The 16859-nt window shown below is 47.5% G+C and overlaps 2 protein-coding genes across 3 annotated transcripts; one reads left to right on the top strand and one right to left on the bottom strand.

Annotated features, from left to right (window-relative positions):
* The first annotated feature begins 2966 nt into the window (after positions 1-2966).
* On the top strand, positions 2967-7452 carry LOC141362781 (uncharacterized). 2 transcript variants are annotated; one of them, XR_012368368.1, is made up of 2 exons: positions 2967-4316; positions 4581-4666. XR_012368368.1 is itself a non-coding variant. In XM_073865010.1 (2 exons), exon 2 carries the CDS (start codon positions 5692-5694, stop codon positions 6628-6630), a length of 939 nt encoding a protein of 312 aa, XP_073721111.1. In that variant the 5' UTR covers positions 2967-4316; positions 5023-5691; the 3' UTR covers positions 6631-7452. The 2 variants fall into 2 exon arrangements, 1 of the variants encoding a protein (XP_073721111.1); XM_073865010.1 differs by lacking the exon at positions 4581-4666 and adding an exon at positions 5023-7452.
* Positions 7453-13530: 6078 nt separating this feature from the next.
* LOC129455940 (uncharacterized) lies at positions 13531-16476 on the bottom strand. Its single transcript, XM_073865009.1, has 9 exons — positions 16183-16476; positions 15818-16091; positions 15497-15674; positions 15318-15394; positions 15057-15237; positions 14683-14931; positions 14332-14503; positions 14100-14248; positions 13531-13989 (listed from the first exon to the last, which is right to left on the bottom strand). The coding sequence occupies exons 1-9, from the start codon at positions 16323-16325 to the stop codon at positions 13763-13765; spliced, it is 1650 nt and encodes a 549-aa protein (XP_073721110.1). The 5' UTR covers positions 16326-16476; the 3' UTR covers positions 13531-13762.
* Positions 16477-16859: the final 383 nt, after the last annotated feature.

Here is a 16859-nt window from a genome sequence, read left to right as displayed (position 1 = left end):
TAAAGATGGTTTATTCAACAACAGCCAGAGTAACGTAAGCCATGCGCTTATACTCACACAATAATAACAAAGCCCCTCCCTCTAGTCGTTTCCCTACCCACGACTATGGTAACTTAGTAGGCACAAAAGGCAATCTCACAACATAAGTTATTAGCGAATATCCGTGAATAATAAAAGTCCAGTCGGATGACAAAACTCCGTGCCCAAGTCAATGCTTCCACGTATGTAAACACACCAGCGCAAAACAGGCGATAATAACTCTGTTAATGGAAATACACAGCATGACAACAGCAGTGTAGATGAGAATAAATTCCCTTTGTTAGCAAATTAAAGATCTTTTGTTTGTTAAAGCAACAAAAGATTAACTTAAAATGGATTAACATCTTCCAAATTTTATTCTGGTTCTCAAATAAGGGTAAAAATTGAATTAATACAGTGATAACTATTGAACTCTCTGTATAAGATTTTATGTTGTTCACAGCACATGTGCAACATTTAAAGGAACAAAATCCTTCAGAGCAAGAATTAACTTAAATAAAGGATGTTATATACATTTAAACTACAGTGTAAGTTAAGGTGTTTGCATATGAGAAGTGAATTTCTGGTTTACATGATTGATATGACAAGAGCAAATGTTTGTATTAATCTTTATAGGATCAGTAAATGCAGTAAACTATACAGTTTACATACTATACACGATGAGTTAAGGAGATAATTGTAATTATGGAGAATGAAGGAGAGATGGAAGTGTATAAATGATTGAAGGCAGCATTGTTGGGGTTAGAGGTTCAGTGCATGCAGAGTGGAACTAAAAGTTGGATATTAAGCAAGTAGGGAGATAGAGATTTGTAACAAATCGATTGATATGGAATGATTAGGAGTGATTTTGTTAAAGAACACTCAGAACTGGATAAGTGTAGATAGAATGGAACCAGGAAGTTTTGTTACAATTCCTTAATTAATGCAGGATTTCTCATTGTGTAAATAAGGTAAATTGAGCTAAAGCTTTGACTGATGCACAGCAAAATAATGATGAAACTGCTAAAATGGTCAATAAAACACCTGTGTGATCTTATCTCACTGAGAAAGTTTCACCACTGAGACCCTCTCAGAAAAGATCTGCTGTTTCTCCTTGTTTCAAGGGAAATATTTTAGCTTGGTTGTAACAAATAAAATACATCATTATTTTCTGTGAATCAATCAAAGTGATTTAAGGCAATGATTAACATGATATACAGTACAGCGGTGTTAAAAGTTCTAGGCTTAGTCCTTTCTTTATGAGATTATGGGAATTGTCAAATAAACAATTTAGTCCAGTTGTCTAGAGATTGTTGAAGCTGAGTCTTTGTTTCTCTATGAGATTGTGGTAATTGTTAAAGAGCAATTTGTTGTCTAATTGTCTAAAGATTGTGAAAGTCATAAAAATAGAGCTTATAGCTGAGTCCTGACATCACAGCAGGAATATAGAATTCCTGTTTAAAGTGAATCAGTGGGAGCTAGTAAAAGTGTTTTTGGACTTCTGTATGTCTTCAGGCTAAAAGTTTATGACTTTAAAATCTATAACAAAATTTGTGCCTTACGTCCTATTCATTGATTACTTTTCATATTCAAATAGAATAACATCTAAATAAGACTTAATGAGACCTCAGCTAAAAACATGAGGAAATTGTGCCCAATTCCAGAGGGTCACAAAAAACCCCAGCTGAGCAATGAGTTAAGCTCTGTACCCAGTATGTGCTGCGGTGCATTGCATCCTAAAAACAACAAAGAGTTGTTGCTGTTAGTAAACCTGTTAATGCAGCTGCTACTGCAGGGTCAATTCACAGAAATGTGCTCTCAATTTTGCAAAAGTACCATCATTCTAGAAGCCCTTGAGACCAGTTATAACATTTATTTTAAAGTGTACCTATTATGCCCCTAAATGGGCACCTTACTGTATAAATAGGTCTCCCATAGTAAATATTTTTGATTAAAACAATTAATTAATGCAATATTATTTTTATAAACTGCCTACATACCTCACCAATTTTGCCCTCTTTCTGAAACGGTCGGATTCAGTTCCTGTCTCCGCCTCCAAAAATGTCTAGTGTACTCTGATTGGTCAGATGGCCTACTCAACTGTTATTGGTCAACTGGGTTCGGCGTATGTTCGAAAGGATACGCCCCTGACTTCGCGTAGGTTTCCCGGTCCTAAAGAGAGCACGAACGTACGTGAACAGCTACATGCAGATTGCAGAAACAATGGCGATTGTACTGCCTTACCAGTTCGAGCCCGAGTCCGATCCAGAGAGTTCAGACGAGCAGACGGCCGTTACAGCAACACCTCCGCAAGCAAGACTTTTGCAGAACGTTTCTCAATGGTAATTTTTTATTCCCTCAGCCGCCTAACAATAAGGATGTATTGTACAGTAACTGCAACGTCAAATTATCACGTTTAAAACGATGTCCGTCAATAAACTCGAGTTTGCATTTAACTTGTTTAGGTGTTTGTGTGGCAACTGTGCCAGAATGCCAAACGAGGCTGAAAACTTGTGTTGCAAAGAGATTCCAAAGGTAATTATAACGTATTACATTACTTTGCAAACTATAGAGACCATTTCAACAGAACATATAAACCTGAATTAACTGAAGTTAAACAAACATCTTAAAGATAATATATGTGAAATAAAAACATAATTGTCACAAACTGTAACAGGAAGTGATTCTAGCCAATGTTTTTTACATCATTTGAATTGGTCTATATGGAAACACATATGTGGCATATAGTAATATATGAATTTAAATGACTTAATTTGTTAGTTCTACATTATTTTACTGTAATAACGTTTATTATAAAACACTGCTTACATATAAGTGCTATATATTTACTTATTAGGTTGTAAGGAGAATGCAACAGGTTCCAGAACCTCCTACCTGCATGATTCATCATCCAGGTTTTGAACCAAACTGTCTTAATCCCTACACACTGCAGAACATCTGTCACAAGGTGACGATCTTTTGGGCGGAACCGAAAGTCGGGAAACTTTGGTTCCGCCCGGATGTTTCCGCCCAGACCGGGAAGAGGAAACACCGGACATCCGGTAGCATCGCAAGGGCTGTAATCAGCGAAATGGAGCGCAGCTGTGGGCGTTTAAGGAAATCGCCGGTTGATTGGAGGATTACAGCACACAGAGGAGTATTTTAGGACAGTGTAAACCACAGTTTGGGTGCGTTAGTGTTGAGTTGAAGTACGGAGCTGTGCTCGTCCGTTACGTTTGGCAGTTGGTTGCACTTTCTCTCTTTCCCTCTCATAGTTCTCAGTGGATGTTACCGTAAGCAGAAACCCTGTGGGTAGAAGAAGACAACGGTAAATGTGACACGTTTGGAGTAACCAAGGATTAAGGAAACGAATCTGGTTGTAAACTGTTTACCAAGGAGATTGCTGTGAGTATCGGCCCGAGATTTGATCTGAAACCATAGCTGCCAACTTGTGTGTCATTGAACGCTCTAGGAAGAGGAAAAGCGGCCCTACCCCCGATCGAGCGTGGTGGGCGAGCCGCAGGGATAAGTGGATTACATCGCCATAGCAGCAGACCTAAAAGCTCCGGCCGTAGTGTCATCGCCCCCATCGGCCCTTAGCGAAGTGGAAGACGCTGGGCGTCGTGTGTGTGCACCTGTAGAGTGGTGGGTGAGTTTATGTCCTTTGAAAACCTTTCACGTTGAAGTGGTGCTGTGTATTTGCTGTGGGTTGCTGTGCAAGTGCTGTGTGTCTTGTCAGACGTACCCCGCATCATTCCCTCCACTGAGGAAAAGACGGAGAGGCTGACGGCTGTGTGAACACTAACTATTGTATGCTGTGTGCGATTTAAGTGAACAGTGACGGTGTGGGCCGTGGAAGTTGCCCCGTCGGTGTGTTGGCAGTTGCAGAGTGCGGCGGTGAAAACCTGGAAGCTGGCAGTGTGTGTGTGTGAGTACGAACACGTACCTGTACGTTGCTACTTTACCTGTGTGTTCTATCTGTGGCAGAGTGAAGGGCGAAGGAGTTCCGCCGCCCGTGGTCTCTACGAAGGGGCGCCCCTGTCTGGTATTCGATCGGCCTACGGGCATTGAGGACAGGGCAGCGCTCGGCCCGGTGAGACAGTGTGACGATTCGCCCCCCTGCTGACCAGCGGATCCGCCGAGAGGGTTTGTGCCCCCGGCGCCCCCTTAGGAAGATCGTCGCCGTTTGCTTTCTGTGCAGGCCAGTTGTCGTAAGCCGCCCTGAGCATTGTCGACCAAAACACTGTATAGCGAGCTGAGGAAAAGCTGCGCTACCCTGAGCTGTAAACAGCAGAGAGGTGAGAAGTACCAAGTTGCACTAACTGTGTTATTGTACCCAAGCTGCCTGTAAAGGAAGAGAGAACAAGAGTGAACATCAGTAGAACGAACTGTGGACAGTCACACACGCCTGAGCTGTAAACAGCAGAGAGGTGAGAAGTACCAAGTTGCACTAACTGTGTTATTGTATCCAAGCTGCCTGTAAAGGAAGAGAGAACAAGAGTGAACATCAGTAGAACGAACTGTGGACAGTCACACACGCCTGAGCTGTAAACAGCAGAGAGGTGAGAAGTACCCAAGTTGCACTAACTGTGTTATTATATCCAAGCTGCCTGTAAAGGAAGAGAGACCAAGAGTGAACGTCAGTAGAACGAACTGTGGACAGTCACACACGCCTGAGCTGTAATCAGCAGAGAGGTGAGAAGTACCAAGTTGCACTAACTGTGTTATTGTATCCAAGCTGCCTGTAAAGGAAGAGAGAACAAGAGTGAACGTCAGTAGAACGAACTGTGGACAGTCACACGCGCCTGAGCTGTAAACAGCAGAGAGGTGAGAAGTACCCAAGTTGCACTTACTGTGTTATTATATCCAAGCTGCCTGTAAAGGAAGAGAGACCAAGAGTGAACGTCAGTAGAACGAACTGTGGGCAGACACACACGCCTGAGCTGTAAACTGCCGAGAGGTGAGGAGTAATTAAGCTGCACTAACTGTGTCCTTGTGTCCAAGTGGCCTGTGAGGAGAGAGACAAGGCGAGAGCGAAGGTCAGGAGAGTGACCGGTGGAAGGAAGACCATACTTACCACGAGTTACCAGCAAGCCAACAGGCGAAGGCGACCCTAGCCCAGGTTGAACGAGTCTTCACGTCCCAGTCAAACCCTGTGGAGAGAAACACCCAGTGGAGTGAGCAGAGGAGTATCGGCCCGACGTGGCGCAGGTATCACAGTAGAGAGAGAGAGATACAACCCCAAAATTCATACTGCTTGTCTTTTGCCTCCAGGAGAGAAGAGGAGGGCGCCACGGATAGTGGGATTGGCAGGAGCCTGTGTTCCCCCGTCCCCTCCCCCCTACACTTGGGTCACCAGCCCCTGGAGCCCCCGTCGCTCTTCCCCCTTTCTGCCCCTCTCCCGTGCTGTGGCCTGTCTGGAAGGCAGAGAGGAGTTAGTTTTAATTGCCCCTTTCCCCATTTCCCCCAGTTATTTTAAATATTTAAATAAAGTTTGTTTTAATACTTACCTGTTCTCGTGTTGTTTGGTCATTGGGTGTGGCTTTGGGGACCTCCTCGAGGTGGAAATTGAGAAGGGGCGTGGCTTTAGGTTTAGCAGCCAGCCCCTAGCCGTGACAGATTTTGGCGTAGTCGGCAGGGTTCCACCTCGAGTTGAGTAACCAGGTTCGCCCAATGACCGACAACGCGGGGCCCGCAGCCCCACCCCGTGCCACGTCCATCATCATGGGTAGCCCATGGATGCAGAAGTATGGAGGAGCAGAGTCAGAGGTTCGACTGACAGAGTGGAGGGCCCAACTAGAATATTTGGCCGACCTGCAGGGCCTCAGCGCCGCCCAGCGGCTCCAGTTTGTGTTAAACTCCCTAGAGGGAGAAGCCCGGCGAGAAGTGCAAGCCGCCCCTGAGGCAGTTAGAGCCACCGCCCAGACCGTATTCCAGTTTCTCACCGAGCAATATGGTGATCACACCCCTGTAGCTGTCCTCCGATCCCAATTTTTTAACTTTAAGCAAGGCCCCCGACAAACCATTAGAGCCTTTGCCCTGAGACTACGGGAGCAGTTCACCCGATTACAGGCCCGACGCGATCATGGGCTGGGAGACGGGGAGAACCTGTTACGTGACCAGTTTCTCCTGGGGATGAAGGAGGGCCCTGTGAGACAGAGCCTGCGGGTCCAGTTTCGGAGGGACCCCGGGCTCACCTTCGAAGACCTTAGGAAAGAGGCATTGGCTTTGGAAGGTGATGAGGTCGAGGTCAGCGAGGCTCCAGTATGCGCGGCGGTAAGCGAATTGGCACCCACACCACCTGAGCGGGTAGACTGGAAACAGGCCCTGAAGGCAGAATTGTTGAAGGACGTACAGGAACAGATATCGGAGCTGTCTAAAGCTCTTTTGGGAGAGTTGCGCCAAGGAAGGGCGCGGGAGGAACCAAGGCCGGCCCCCCGAGAACGAACATACTCGGAGCGAGGCCGAGAGCCGCCCAGACGTCCAGACCGCTTTAACCGGCCCCGCTTCGAATGGGATGACCAAGGGCGGCCTATTTGCAATCGCTGTGGAAAACCAGGACATATCAGTCGCCAGTGTGGGCCTCGTAGGGCATCGGAAGGGGGTTTTTAGATCGGCCGGCCACAGTGGGTCGTGTGGCCGGGAACCCTCGGGAAGACCCCAGAAGAAACAATCCCAGGCACCAGATGATTGGGCATAGCCCAGTAGCGGAGGTAAAAGTGTGTGGCAAGACAGTACAATGCCTGGTAGATACGGGCTCTCAGGTAACGTTGTTTGCAGAAAGCCTTTCACAAGAAATATTTGGGAAGAAAGGAACACAAGGAGCAGAGGCCCCCTGGCTGACATTGCGGGGCGCCAATGGCCTGGAGATCCCTTACGTCGGTTACCGACTGACGGACTTAGAAGTCCACGGGGTATTAGTCCCCCAGAAAGGTGTGATCATTGTCGAAGACAGGTGTTTGGGTGCCCATCGAGCCCTGCTGGGCATGAATGTCCTCTCGGAATGCTGGGAAGAGTTATTTCAGGCTAGGCCTGGCCCCAGGATCTCACCTGCAGAGAGGCCCAAATGGGAGCGTGTAGTTGCCGACTGTCGGCGAGTTCAGATGGCCCAGGTCCGTAGAGACCGAGAAGAGGTAGGAAGAGTGATGTGTCGTTTTGCCTTGTCTATTCCCCCTAGAAGTGAGGCCATTGTGTGGGCGAGAGTGCCCCCTCGAGAAGTCGACCCTGAGGAGTGGGTATTGGTCGAGCCGCATGCAGACTGTCCTCAAGTGGAAGTAGCACGGGGCCTAGTGGCGGTCCGCCGGGGAAGAGTCCCCGTGAAAGTACGAAATGAACACCCTTATGCGGTCCACTTACATCGACACCAACGACTGGCCCGACTAACGGCGGTCGCGCCCCATCAGGTGAGAGAGGAGAGGGACGTCAGTTTCCGTCAGGTGGCCCTGACACAGATGGATGCCCCCAGGAACGACAGGAAGAGTGAGGTGCCGAAACATCTTGAGGGTGAGTCACTACAAGGGAAGGAGTTGGAACCAGCACAGACACAGAAGCTCCAGGCGCTTCTTCGGAAATGGCAACATGTGTTTGCAAGTCATGAGGAAGACTATGGGTGCACCAGAGTGGTGGAACATCATATCCCGACTGGGGACGCTGGGCCGAGCAGAGAGAGATATCGGCCAATCCCACCTACCCTATACACCGAGGTACGCACACTCTTGCAGGGCCTGTTGGAGCGGGGCATTGTTCGGGAGAGCAGTAGCCCGTGGGCGGCCCCCATCGTGCTTGTTCAGAAGAAGTCAGGGGCCTGGAGGTTCTGTGTGGACTATCGTAAGCTCAACCTAGTAACCAAGAAAGACGCTTTCCCCCTACCACGGATCGAAGACTCCCTTGCCAGCCTTACACAGTCCGCATGGTATTCCACCCTGGATCTGGCCAACGGGTATTGGCAGGTGCAGGTGGCCAAGGCAGATCGAGAGAAGACCGCCTTCACGACCCCGTTTGGATTATTTGAGTGGGAACGGATGCCCTTCGGGCTTTGTAACGCTCCGGCCACGTTCCAGCGACTGATGCAGCGCTGCCTTGGAGGTCAGTTGATGAAGTCAGTTTTAGTATACTTGGATGACGTGATTGTGTATTCCCCAGATTTCGATTCCCACCTCCAGCACCTCGAAGAGGTCTTCCAGGCCATGGAAAGGTACGGGCTAAAGCTGCAACCTGATAAATGCCATCTGCTGAGGCGAGAAGTTCATTTCCTGGGTCACGTGGTCAGTGCCGCAGGGGTGTCTGTGGACCCCGGAAAAGTCTCTGTAGTGGAGGACTGGAGTGCACCCAAAACCGTGAGGCAGGTACGATCATTTCTGGGATTTGTGGGGTATTACAGACGATTCATCAAAGACTTTTCCAAGATTGCTAAACCTCTTAACCAGCTGTTGGTTGGTACAGGGCGAAATCGGGGACGTGGGTCACCCTCAATTCACTGGGATGACCCTTGTGAGGCTGCGTTCCAGAGACTCAAACAGGAACTGTTACAGGCACCCATTTTGGCATACGCGGACTTTACTAAACCCTTTGTTCTGTACACAGACGCAAGCAACCTGGGGCTGGGAGCCGTATTGGCCCAACGGCACGAAGGAAGGGAGCGGGTGATCGCCTATGCAAGCCGGAGCCTCCATCCAGCGGAGAGGAACGATGCAAATTACAGCTCATTTAAACTGGAGTTGCTGGCCTTGAAGTGGGCCCTAAGTGAGAAGTTTAAAGACTACCTTTGGGGCGCCAAGGTAACGGTAATCACGGATAATAACCCTCTAGTGCATTTGCAGACGGCGAAGTTGGGGGCCGTAGAGCAGCGGTGGGTAGCCCAGCTGGCCAACTTCGACTACCACTTACAGTACCGACCGGGGCGCGAGCACACGAACGCTGATGTCCTTTCGAGGCTGCCGGAGATGGACGACCCCGGGTGCCGGGGAAGAGAAGAGGAGGACAGCCCGAGGGAGGATTACATGATAGGGGCCGTGGATGCCCCAGGAGGACAACAAGAGGCCGTCCCCGGGAACTGGGGGTGGGACCCCCGTCGATGGATGGAGAGGCAAGCCCGGGATCAGGATGTGTGTCAGGTGAAGACGTGGGTGGAGCAGAGGCGACGACCGACGTCGCCAGAAAGAATAGCCCAGACGGAGACGGGGAGAAAACTGCTGGGGCAGTGGGACAAGCTAGAACTACAGGAAGGAGTGCTGTGCAGAAAGGTCAGTGACCCGAAACTGGGCGAGGAGGTGCGCCAGATTGTGGTGCCCGCCGATCAGACGACAGCATTAGTCTCGGCCTACCATGATCAGCTGGGGCATCAAGGACAAGAGAGGACCATATCACTGCTGCGCAGATTTTTCTATTGGCCAGGGCTGGAAGCCACGGTTCGTAGCTTGATCCAGGCGTGTCCCAGGTGTATGTTGTTCAAATCTCGGCGAGAGGCTCGAGCGCCGATGGTGCCCATCCAGGCTAAAGCCCCTCTCCACATTATGGCCATGGACTTCCTGACCCTGGGCCGGCCGCAAGACCGCTACCAAAACATCTTAGTAATTACTGACCTATTCACCAAATACGCATGGGCAGTCCCCACCCTCGACCAGACAGCTAATACCACCGCGACGGCCCTCTGGAGGAACGTCTTTCAGACATTTGGATGCCCGGAGTTTCTGCACTCGGATCAAGGGGCCAACTTCGAGTCAAAGGTGATACGAGAATTATGCCAGTTGTATGGGTGTACTAAGACCCATACGACGTCGTACCATCCCCAGGGAAATGGCAGCTGTGAGAGGTTCAATCAGACCCTGTTGGGGTTACTGGGGACCCTGGATCAACGGCAGCAGAGCAACTGGGTGAGTGCTTTACCGAATCTACTACAGGCTTATAATAATAGTGTACATAGTACGACGGGGTATGCCCCTACTTACCTGATGTTCGGCAGACATGTGCGGATGCCCACGGACCTGGTCTTAGGAGTGGCAGCCGGCCAGGAGGAAGTGAGCGTGACCGAGTGGGTGGGACGCCATCACCAGCGGCTACACTTTGCCTATGAACAGGTATCTGAGAGAATACAGACCACAGGGGAGAAGAACAAGCGGTTGTACGACCGGACGGCCCGGGACGCCCCCCTGCTACCTGGAGAGAGGGTCTTGGCGAGGGACAACAGGCGCCAAGGCAAGGGAAAATTAAGCGACCGCTGGGAGACCATCCCGTATGTGGTTTGTAGGCAGCAGAGACCGGGACAGCCGGTGTATACCATCCGGCCGGAAGGAAAGGCCGGCCCTGAGCGGGTGGTACACCGGAACATGATTCGCCCCTGCCCCAACTATCCCGAAGCAGCAGAGGAAAGGGTGGTGGAGCCGGTGCCGGCGGCCCCCTGGACGGGAGGATGGGCTGTGGTACCAGGCCGACCCGTGTTGGCGTTGCCCCCGGCTGCCCCGAGAGGGCGAGAGTTAGCACCTGAGCCAGCTGAACCCCCGGCCGCCCAGAGGCAGCGAGAGTTAGCACCCGAGCCAGCCGAACCCCCGGGACAACCAGAGCCGGCACACGAACCAGCTGAACCTGATTCACCCGTGAGACGCTCCCAACGGGAGAACCGAGGCCGCCCCCCTGCCCGCTACGGTGAGTGGACAACCCCGAGGCATTCTAGGGACTAGAATGCATTGGCGGGGGAGGATGTCACAAGGTGACGATCTTTTGGGCGGAACCGAAAGTCGGGAAACTTTGGTTCCGCCCGGATGTTTCCGCCCAGACCGGGAAGAGGAAACACCGGACATCCGGTAGCATCGCAAGGGCTGTAATCAGCGAAATGGAGCGCAGCTGTGGGCGTTTAAGGAAATCGCCGGTTGATTGGAGGATTACAGCACACAGAGGAGTATTTTAGGACAGTGTAAACCACAGTTTGGGTGCGTTAGTGTTGAGTTGAAGTACGGAGCTGTGCTCGTCCGTTACGTTTGGCAGTTGGTTGCACTTTCTCTCTTTCCCTCTCATAGTTCTCAGTGGATGTTACCGTAAGCAGAAACCCTGTGGGTAGAAGAAGACAACGGTAAATGTGACACGTTTGGAGTAACCAAGGATTAAGGAAACGAATCTGGTTGTAAACTGTTTACCAAGGAGATTGCTGTGAGTATCGGCCCGAGATTTGATCTGAAACCATAGCTGCCAACTTGTGTGTCATTGAACGCTCTAGGAAGAGGAAAAGCGGCCCTACCCCCGATCGAGCGTGGTGGGCGAGCCGCAGGGATAAGTGGATTACATCGCCATAGCAGCAGACCTAAAAGCTCCGGCCGTAGTGTCATCGCCCCCATCGGCCCTTAGCGAAGTGGAAGACGCTGGGCGTCGTGTGTGTGCACCTGTAGAGTGGTGGGTGAGTTTATGTCCTTTGAAAACCTTTCACGTTGAAGTGGTGCTGTGTATTTGCTGTGGGTTGCTGTGCAAGTGCTGTGTGTCTTGTCAGACGTACCCCGCATCATTCCCTCCACTGAGGAAAAGACGGAGAGGCTGACGGCTGTGTGAACACTAACTATTGTATGCTGTGTGCGATTTAAGTGAACAGTGACGGTGTGGGCCGTGGAAGTTGCCCCGTCGGTGTGTTGGCAGTTGCAGAGTGCGGCGGTGAAAACCTGGAAGCTGGCAGTGTGTGTGTGTGAGTACGAACACGTACCTGTACGTTGCTACTTTACCTGTGTGTTCTATCTGTGGCAGAGTGAAGGGCGAAGGAGTTCCGCCGCCCGTGGTCTCTACGAAGGGGCGCCCCTGTCTGGTATTCGATCGGCCTACGGGCATTGAGGACAGGGCAGCGCTCGGCCCGGTGAGACGGTGTGACGATTCGCCCCCCCTGCTGACCAGCGGATCCGCCGAGAGGGTTTGTGCCCCCGGCGCCCCCTTAGGAAGATCGTCGCCGTTTGCTTTCTGTGCAGGCCAGTTGTCGTAAGCCGCCCTGAGCATTGTCGACCAAAACACTGTATAGCGAGCTGAGGAAAAGCTGCGCTACCCTGAGCTGTAAACAGCAGAGAGGTGAGAAGTACCAAGTTGCACTAACTGTGTTATTGTACCCAAGCTGCCTGTAAAGGAAGAGAGAACAAGAGTGAACATCAGTAGAACGAACTGTGGACAGTCACACACGCCTGAGCTGTAAACAGCAGAGAGGTGAGAAGTACCAAGTTGCACTAACTGTGTTATTGTATCCAAGCTGCCTGTAAAGGAAGAGAGAACAAGAGTGAACATCAGTAGAACGAACTGTGGACAGTCACACACGCCTGAGCTGTAAACAGCAGAGAGGTGAGAAGTACCCAAGTTGCACTAACTGTGTTATTATATCCAAGCTGCCTGTAAAGGAAGAGAGACCAAGAGTGAACGTCAGTAGAACGAACTGTGGACAGTCACACACGCCTGAGCTGTAATCAGCAGAGAGGTGAGAAGTACCAAGTTGCACTAACTGTGTTATTGTATCCAAGCTGCCTGTAAAGGAAGAGAGAACAAGAGTGAACGTCAGTAGAACGAACTGTGGACAGTCACACGCGCCTGAGCTGTAAACAGCAGAGAGGTGAGAAGTACCCAAGTTGCACTTACTGTGTTATTATATCCAAGCTGCCTGTAAAGGAAGAGAGACCAAGAGTGAACGTCAGTAGAACGAACTGTGGGCAGACACACACGCCTGAGCTGTAAACTGCCGAGAGGTGAGGAGTAATTAAGCTGCACTAACTGTGTCCTTGTGTCCAAGTGGCCTGTGAGGAGAGAGACAAGGCGAGAGCGAAGGTCAGGAGAGTGACCGGTGGAAGGAAGACCATACTTACCACGAGTTACCAGCAAGCCAACAGGCGAAGGCGACCCTAGCCCAGGTTGAACGAGTCTTCACGTCCCAGTCAAACCCTGTGGAGAGAAACACCCAGTGGAGTGAGCAGAGGAGTATCGGCCCGACGTGGCGCAGGTATCACAGTAGAGAGAGAGAGATACAACCCCAAAATTCATACTGCTTGTCTTTTGCCTCCAGGAGAGAAGAGGAGGGCGCCACGGATAGTGGGATTGGCAGGAGCCTGTGTTCCCCCGTCCCCTCCCCCCTACACTTGGGTCACCAGCCCCTGGAGCCCCCGTCGCTCTTCCCCCTTTCTGCCCCTCTCCCGTGCTGTGGCCTGTCTGGAAGGCAGAGAGGAGTTAGTTTTAATTGCCCCTTTCCCCATTTCCCCCAGTTATTTTAAATATTTAAATAAAGTTTGTTTTAATACTTACCTGTTCTCGTGTTGTTTGGTCATTGGGTGTGGCTTTGGGGACCTCCTCGAGGTGGAAATTGAGAAGGGGCGTGGCTTTAGGTTTAGCAGCCAGCCCCTAGCCGTGACACATCCACAACATTTATAGTACCGACTATGGGCCTTTGAGGCGCAGAACACTAGAGGAGTAAGTGTTCACAACTTTTACTACATTTTTAACTAATAACACTAAAGTAGCATTATAGTAACAAAGTACCCAAAAGATGTAACTTGAAAAAAACATATGACTCAGCCAAAAGTTTTTTATTGCAATATATTAAAATTGTAAAAATATTCAAATAAACATGCTTTAGTAATTATAATATACTATACTATATCCTATATTGTTCTCCTCTGAATAATTGTCCATTTTAATGCTTACAGAGGTTACAGATACACAGCGTATCGAAGCTTTGTCAGCTGGTGTTGGGGCTATCTAGGACGACACAATAGAGTTGTCATCCCATCGTGTGTTGTTCTTAGGATCCGCTTGGAGTTTCCCGATCAGGATGGTCGGTATGTCGGCTTCCGACCACCCCTAAACTGAAGCGCGTGAGATGGCGTGCAATCACGTCCTCCTTAGAAGGCCTCTCGAATTGTGATGCCAGGTCCAATGGAATCGGGATTTCCTTCAGCTTTTCAACAAATGGAGCTGGGTCCTCAAGCACCTCGTCAAACACAAGCCTGATCAGGTCATCCACATAAACTGTAAAGATATGACAGTAAATTTTTTGTTTTGATCATTTATTTTACAGCTTCATACAGTTTGTACATTTATTTAATTAATATATTTGAAATAAAAATGTTACTGCTTACAGTATGTCGCTTGTGTTTTTACTGGCCTTGCGACGCATTCCCCTCTCTTAGATTTTGGGAACACAACCTTGAACTTTGCCTCTCCTGCTTTGGTTACAGCTTGCTCACGGTCTGCATTTTCATTATAATGCATGGTTGCAAGGTACAATCTGTAAAAACATAACAAGCAATACATTTATTGTAAATGTAAATACTAGTTTATTTCACACAATTAATAGAATACTTTAAATACCTGCACAGCATTCCAATAAATGGGAAGACCACATTTTTGGGTGCAAATCGAAGAATCAGGCTATGGAAGGCCTCCACTGATGATGTTTTATGGTGATGGCTTAGCTTCCCGACATCCCTGAGGACTCTCTTATTGACTAAGATTTTTTCTACTTTATGTAGAACCATTGACCCTTGGGTAACAACAGAAAGAATAATTTTGATTATCTCACCGATCAAACTATACAGTAAACAAACAGAATATTATTACCACACAGATCTTCCAGCTGGATGCGTTTTAGTGAATTAGTGATTTTTTTTTATGTATTAGACTAATTAGACAAGTATTTACTAAATAAAGACAAAAACATACCTGGTGTTAACCATTTCGTTGAATTTGTAGACTCTTGGTCCGGATGTTCACATTTGGAAAATGTAGGGTCGTCATGGACATGCACATTTTGAAGATGGTTTATCAAGGAGTTCCACTTGGCCACCTTCTCAGGTCCAGAAGTTGAAGACGTTGCGCACCCATAAACATGATTTCTAATACTGCGCAACCATTTCTTTAAAACCTCGCAGGCCTTTTGTTCTGCCAGAAGGGCTAGTCTCTTTGACAAACCTGATAAAAATAAAGTTGTTAAGAAATCAAAAGCTATGTTAAACTTTTCTAAAGTATTGTTTGACGCAAAGAATTGTGTCAGTAATATAGACTTGTTTATAAACACACCAAAAATAAATGTTTACCTTTTTCAAAATGCCACACATCATAGTATTGTGTAATGCTGCGTTCTCTCAAAAACTTTTGGATTTGTGGATGTCGGTCAGTCACAATGTAGTCCACCATCAGACCATTTGAATCCAGAAGATCTAGGGAACGCTTCAGGCCCTCCTTCTCCATGTGATAGCTTCCTCCAACTTCATTGCTCTAAGGAGTATACAATTTTTCAAGATATGACAAAAAATCTTCACATATAGACAAAGTTTTTAAAAGAATATATAACACACCTGGACAAGCTGAAGGTCGATTATGGTGTTGGTGTTCAAGTCGAGTAGAGTGTAGCTACCATACTTTGCTGAGTGTCCTATAGAAAAAGAACAAAGATGGGAACATTGAAAAACATAAATATCTAAGTAGTATGCTTGAAAATGTTTTGTTGAGGCAATTTATGAAATTCTGGTCTCACCTGGTGAGTCTGCTCTCATATCTCCAGCAATTGCAATTTTATTCTTCTTCTGCAACTCCAAAAGCATATTCGCTTGGTCTGTTTTCCACTTGTGGACAATAGCCGGTTCCAACAAATTCCTTGCATGTCTCCTGAATGTGTCATATTGAAAAACTTGGAGATTCATGGCACGGAAAACCTGCAAATACAAAAATATGAAAGTATTACATTAAACATAAAACTATTATTATTATTATTATTATTAATTTTAAATATTTTGATATCTACTAATACAAACATATAATTTCCTATGTAATGTGGTATGAATAGTTATATAAATACCTTTTCTATCTGGATGAATGAATTACCAGTGAAATACGTTGCAGCAGACAGAAGAAGATTTCCTGTAGGTGTACTTCCAACAATGGGCTGGCTATTCCACTGTTTGTTGTAACTGCAGTTTGAGCAAAGTTGACTGAATGCCACAAAAGTTCCCTGTTGCCGTTGACGAACATCACACTTCCTCCGGCAAAGTGGACAGATGTCGAACAAGTCTCGGAGGCAGCTTTCAAATACAACGTATTTTTTTTCATTGTATGAGGAACTTTGCGCAAATCTAAAAGATGAGTAAAATAACACAATTTTAAATAAATGTACATTATGATTTTCAAAATTACATTATAACATACTGTATATATTGAACTTACGACAGTTCTGATTCTTCAGTAACAACTGTGTCTTCTGGGTTATATGTGGTGTCGTGAGGTTCACATAGTGTTTCGCTCTCAGTATCTTCCTCCTCCAACTCTATGCGACGTCTTTTCTTTGGATTAAAAGCAGAGGTCTTCATAGGTGTTGAAGAGATTGGAGATTGTAATCCGAATGGGAAATCTGCGTACGCTGATGTTGTTTCAGTGGAAACACTGTGACACAACACTGCTGCCTGGGATCCTACGATAATGCAGAGAAAAAAAACTTTTTATCATCAGTTATTTTTTATTTGATTTAACCTTTCTTTAACCAGGTAAGGTCCTATTGAGTTACAGTAACTCTTCTTCCAGGGAGTCCTGGCCAAGAATGGCGGCCAAGTTACAATACATAACAGACAAAACATAAATTACATGATACAGCACAAATCTCTATACACTATACATTGTAAAATAATTGTATAAGATACTCAATTAAAAACAGTTGCATTGTTCAGTCAGAGTTGACTTTAAAAGGTTTTTAAAAGAATCATTTGATTGAAGTGATACTAGATTTAAAGTATTTTGGAGTTCATTCCAGACATTTGGTGCATATGTTGAAAAAGCATTTTTACCAATAGCTGTTTTTGTTAATTGAGTAATTAATAGTATTTTCTTTGACGACCTTGTCCTGTAAA

This window comes from Misgurnus anguillicaudatus, unplaced genomic scaffold (genome assembly GCF_027580225.2).
Source record: "Misgurnus anguillicaudatus unplaced genomic scaffold, ASM2758022v2 HiC_scaffold_29, whole genome shotgun sequence".
Taxonomy (NCBI): domain Eukaryota; kingdom Metazoa; phylum Chordata; class Actinopteri; order Cypriniformes; family Cobitidae; genus Misgurnus; species Misgurnus anguillicaudatus.
The sequence above is the reverse complement of the archived record's forward strand: the minus strand, read 5'-3'. Positions and strand labels throughout refer to the sequence as shown.

Bases quoted from the DNA above. Each gene is read 5' to 3' on its own strand.
- LOC141362781 (XM_073865010.1), top strand. From the start codon at position 5,692: ATGACCGACAACGCGGGGCCCGCAGCCCCACCCCGTGCCACGTCCATC.
- LOC129455940 (XM_073865009.1), bottom strand. From the start codon at position 16,325: ATGAAGACCTCTGCTTTTAATCCAAAGAAAAGACGTCGCATAGAGTTG. The intron at 15,675-15,817 runs GTATTTATATAA...TTGTATTTGCAG, and splicing joins CATTCATCCAGATAGAAAAG to GTTTTCCGTGCCATGAATCT. The intron at 14,504-14,682 runs GTATGTTTTTGT...TTGTTACCCAAG, and splicing joins AACGAAATGGTTAACACCAG to GGTCAATGGTTCTACATAAA.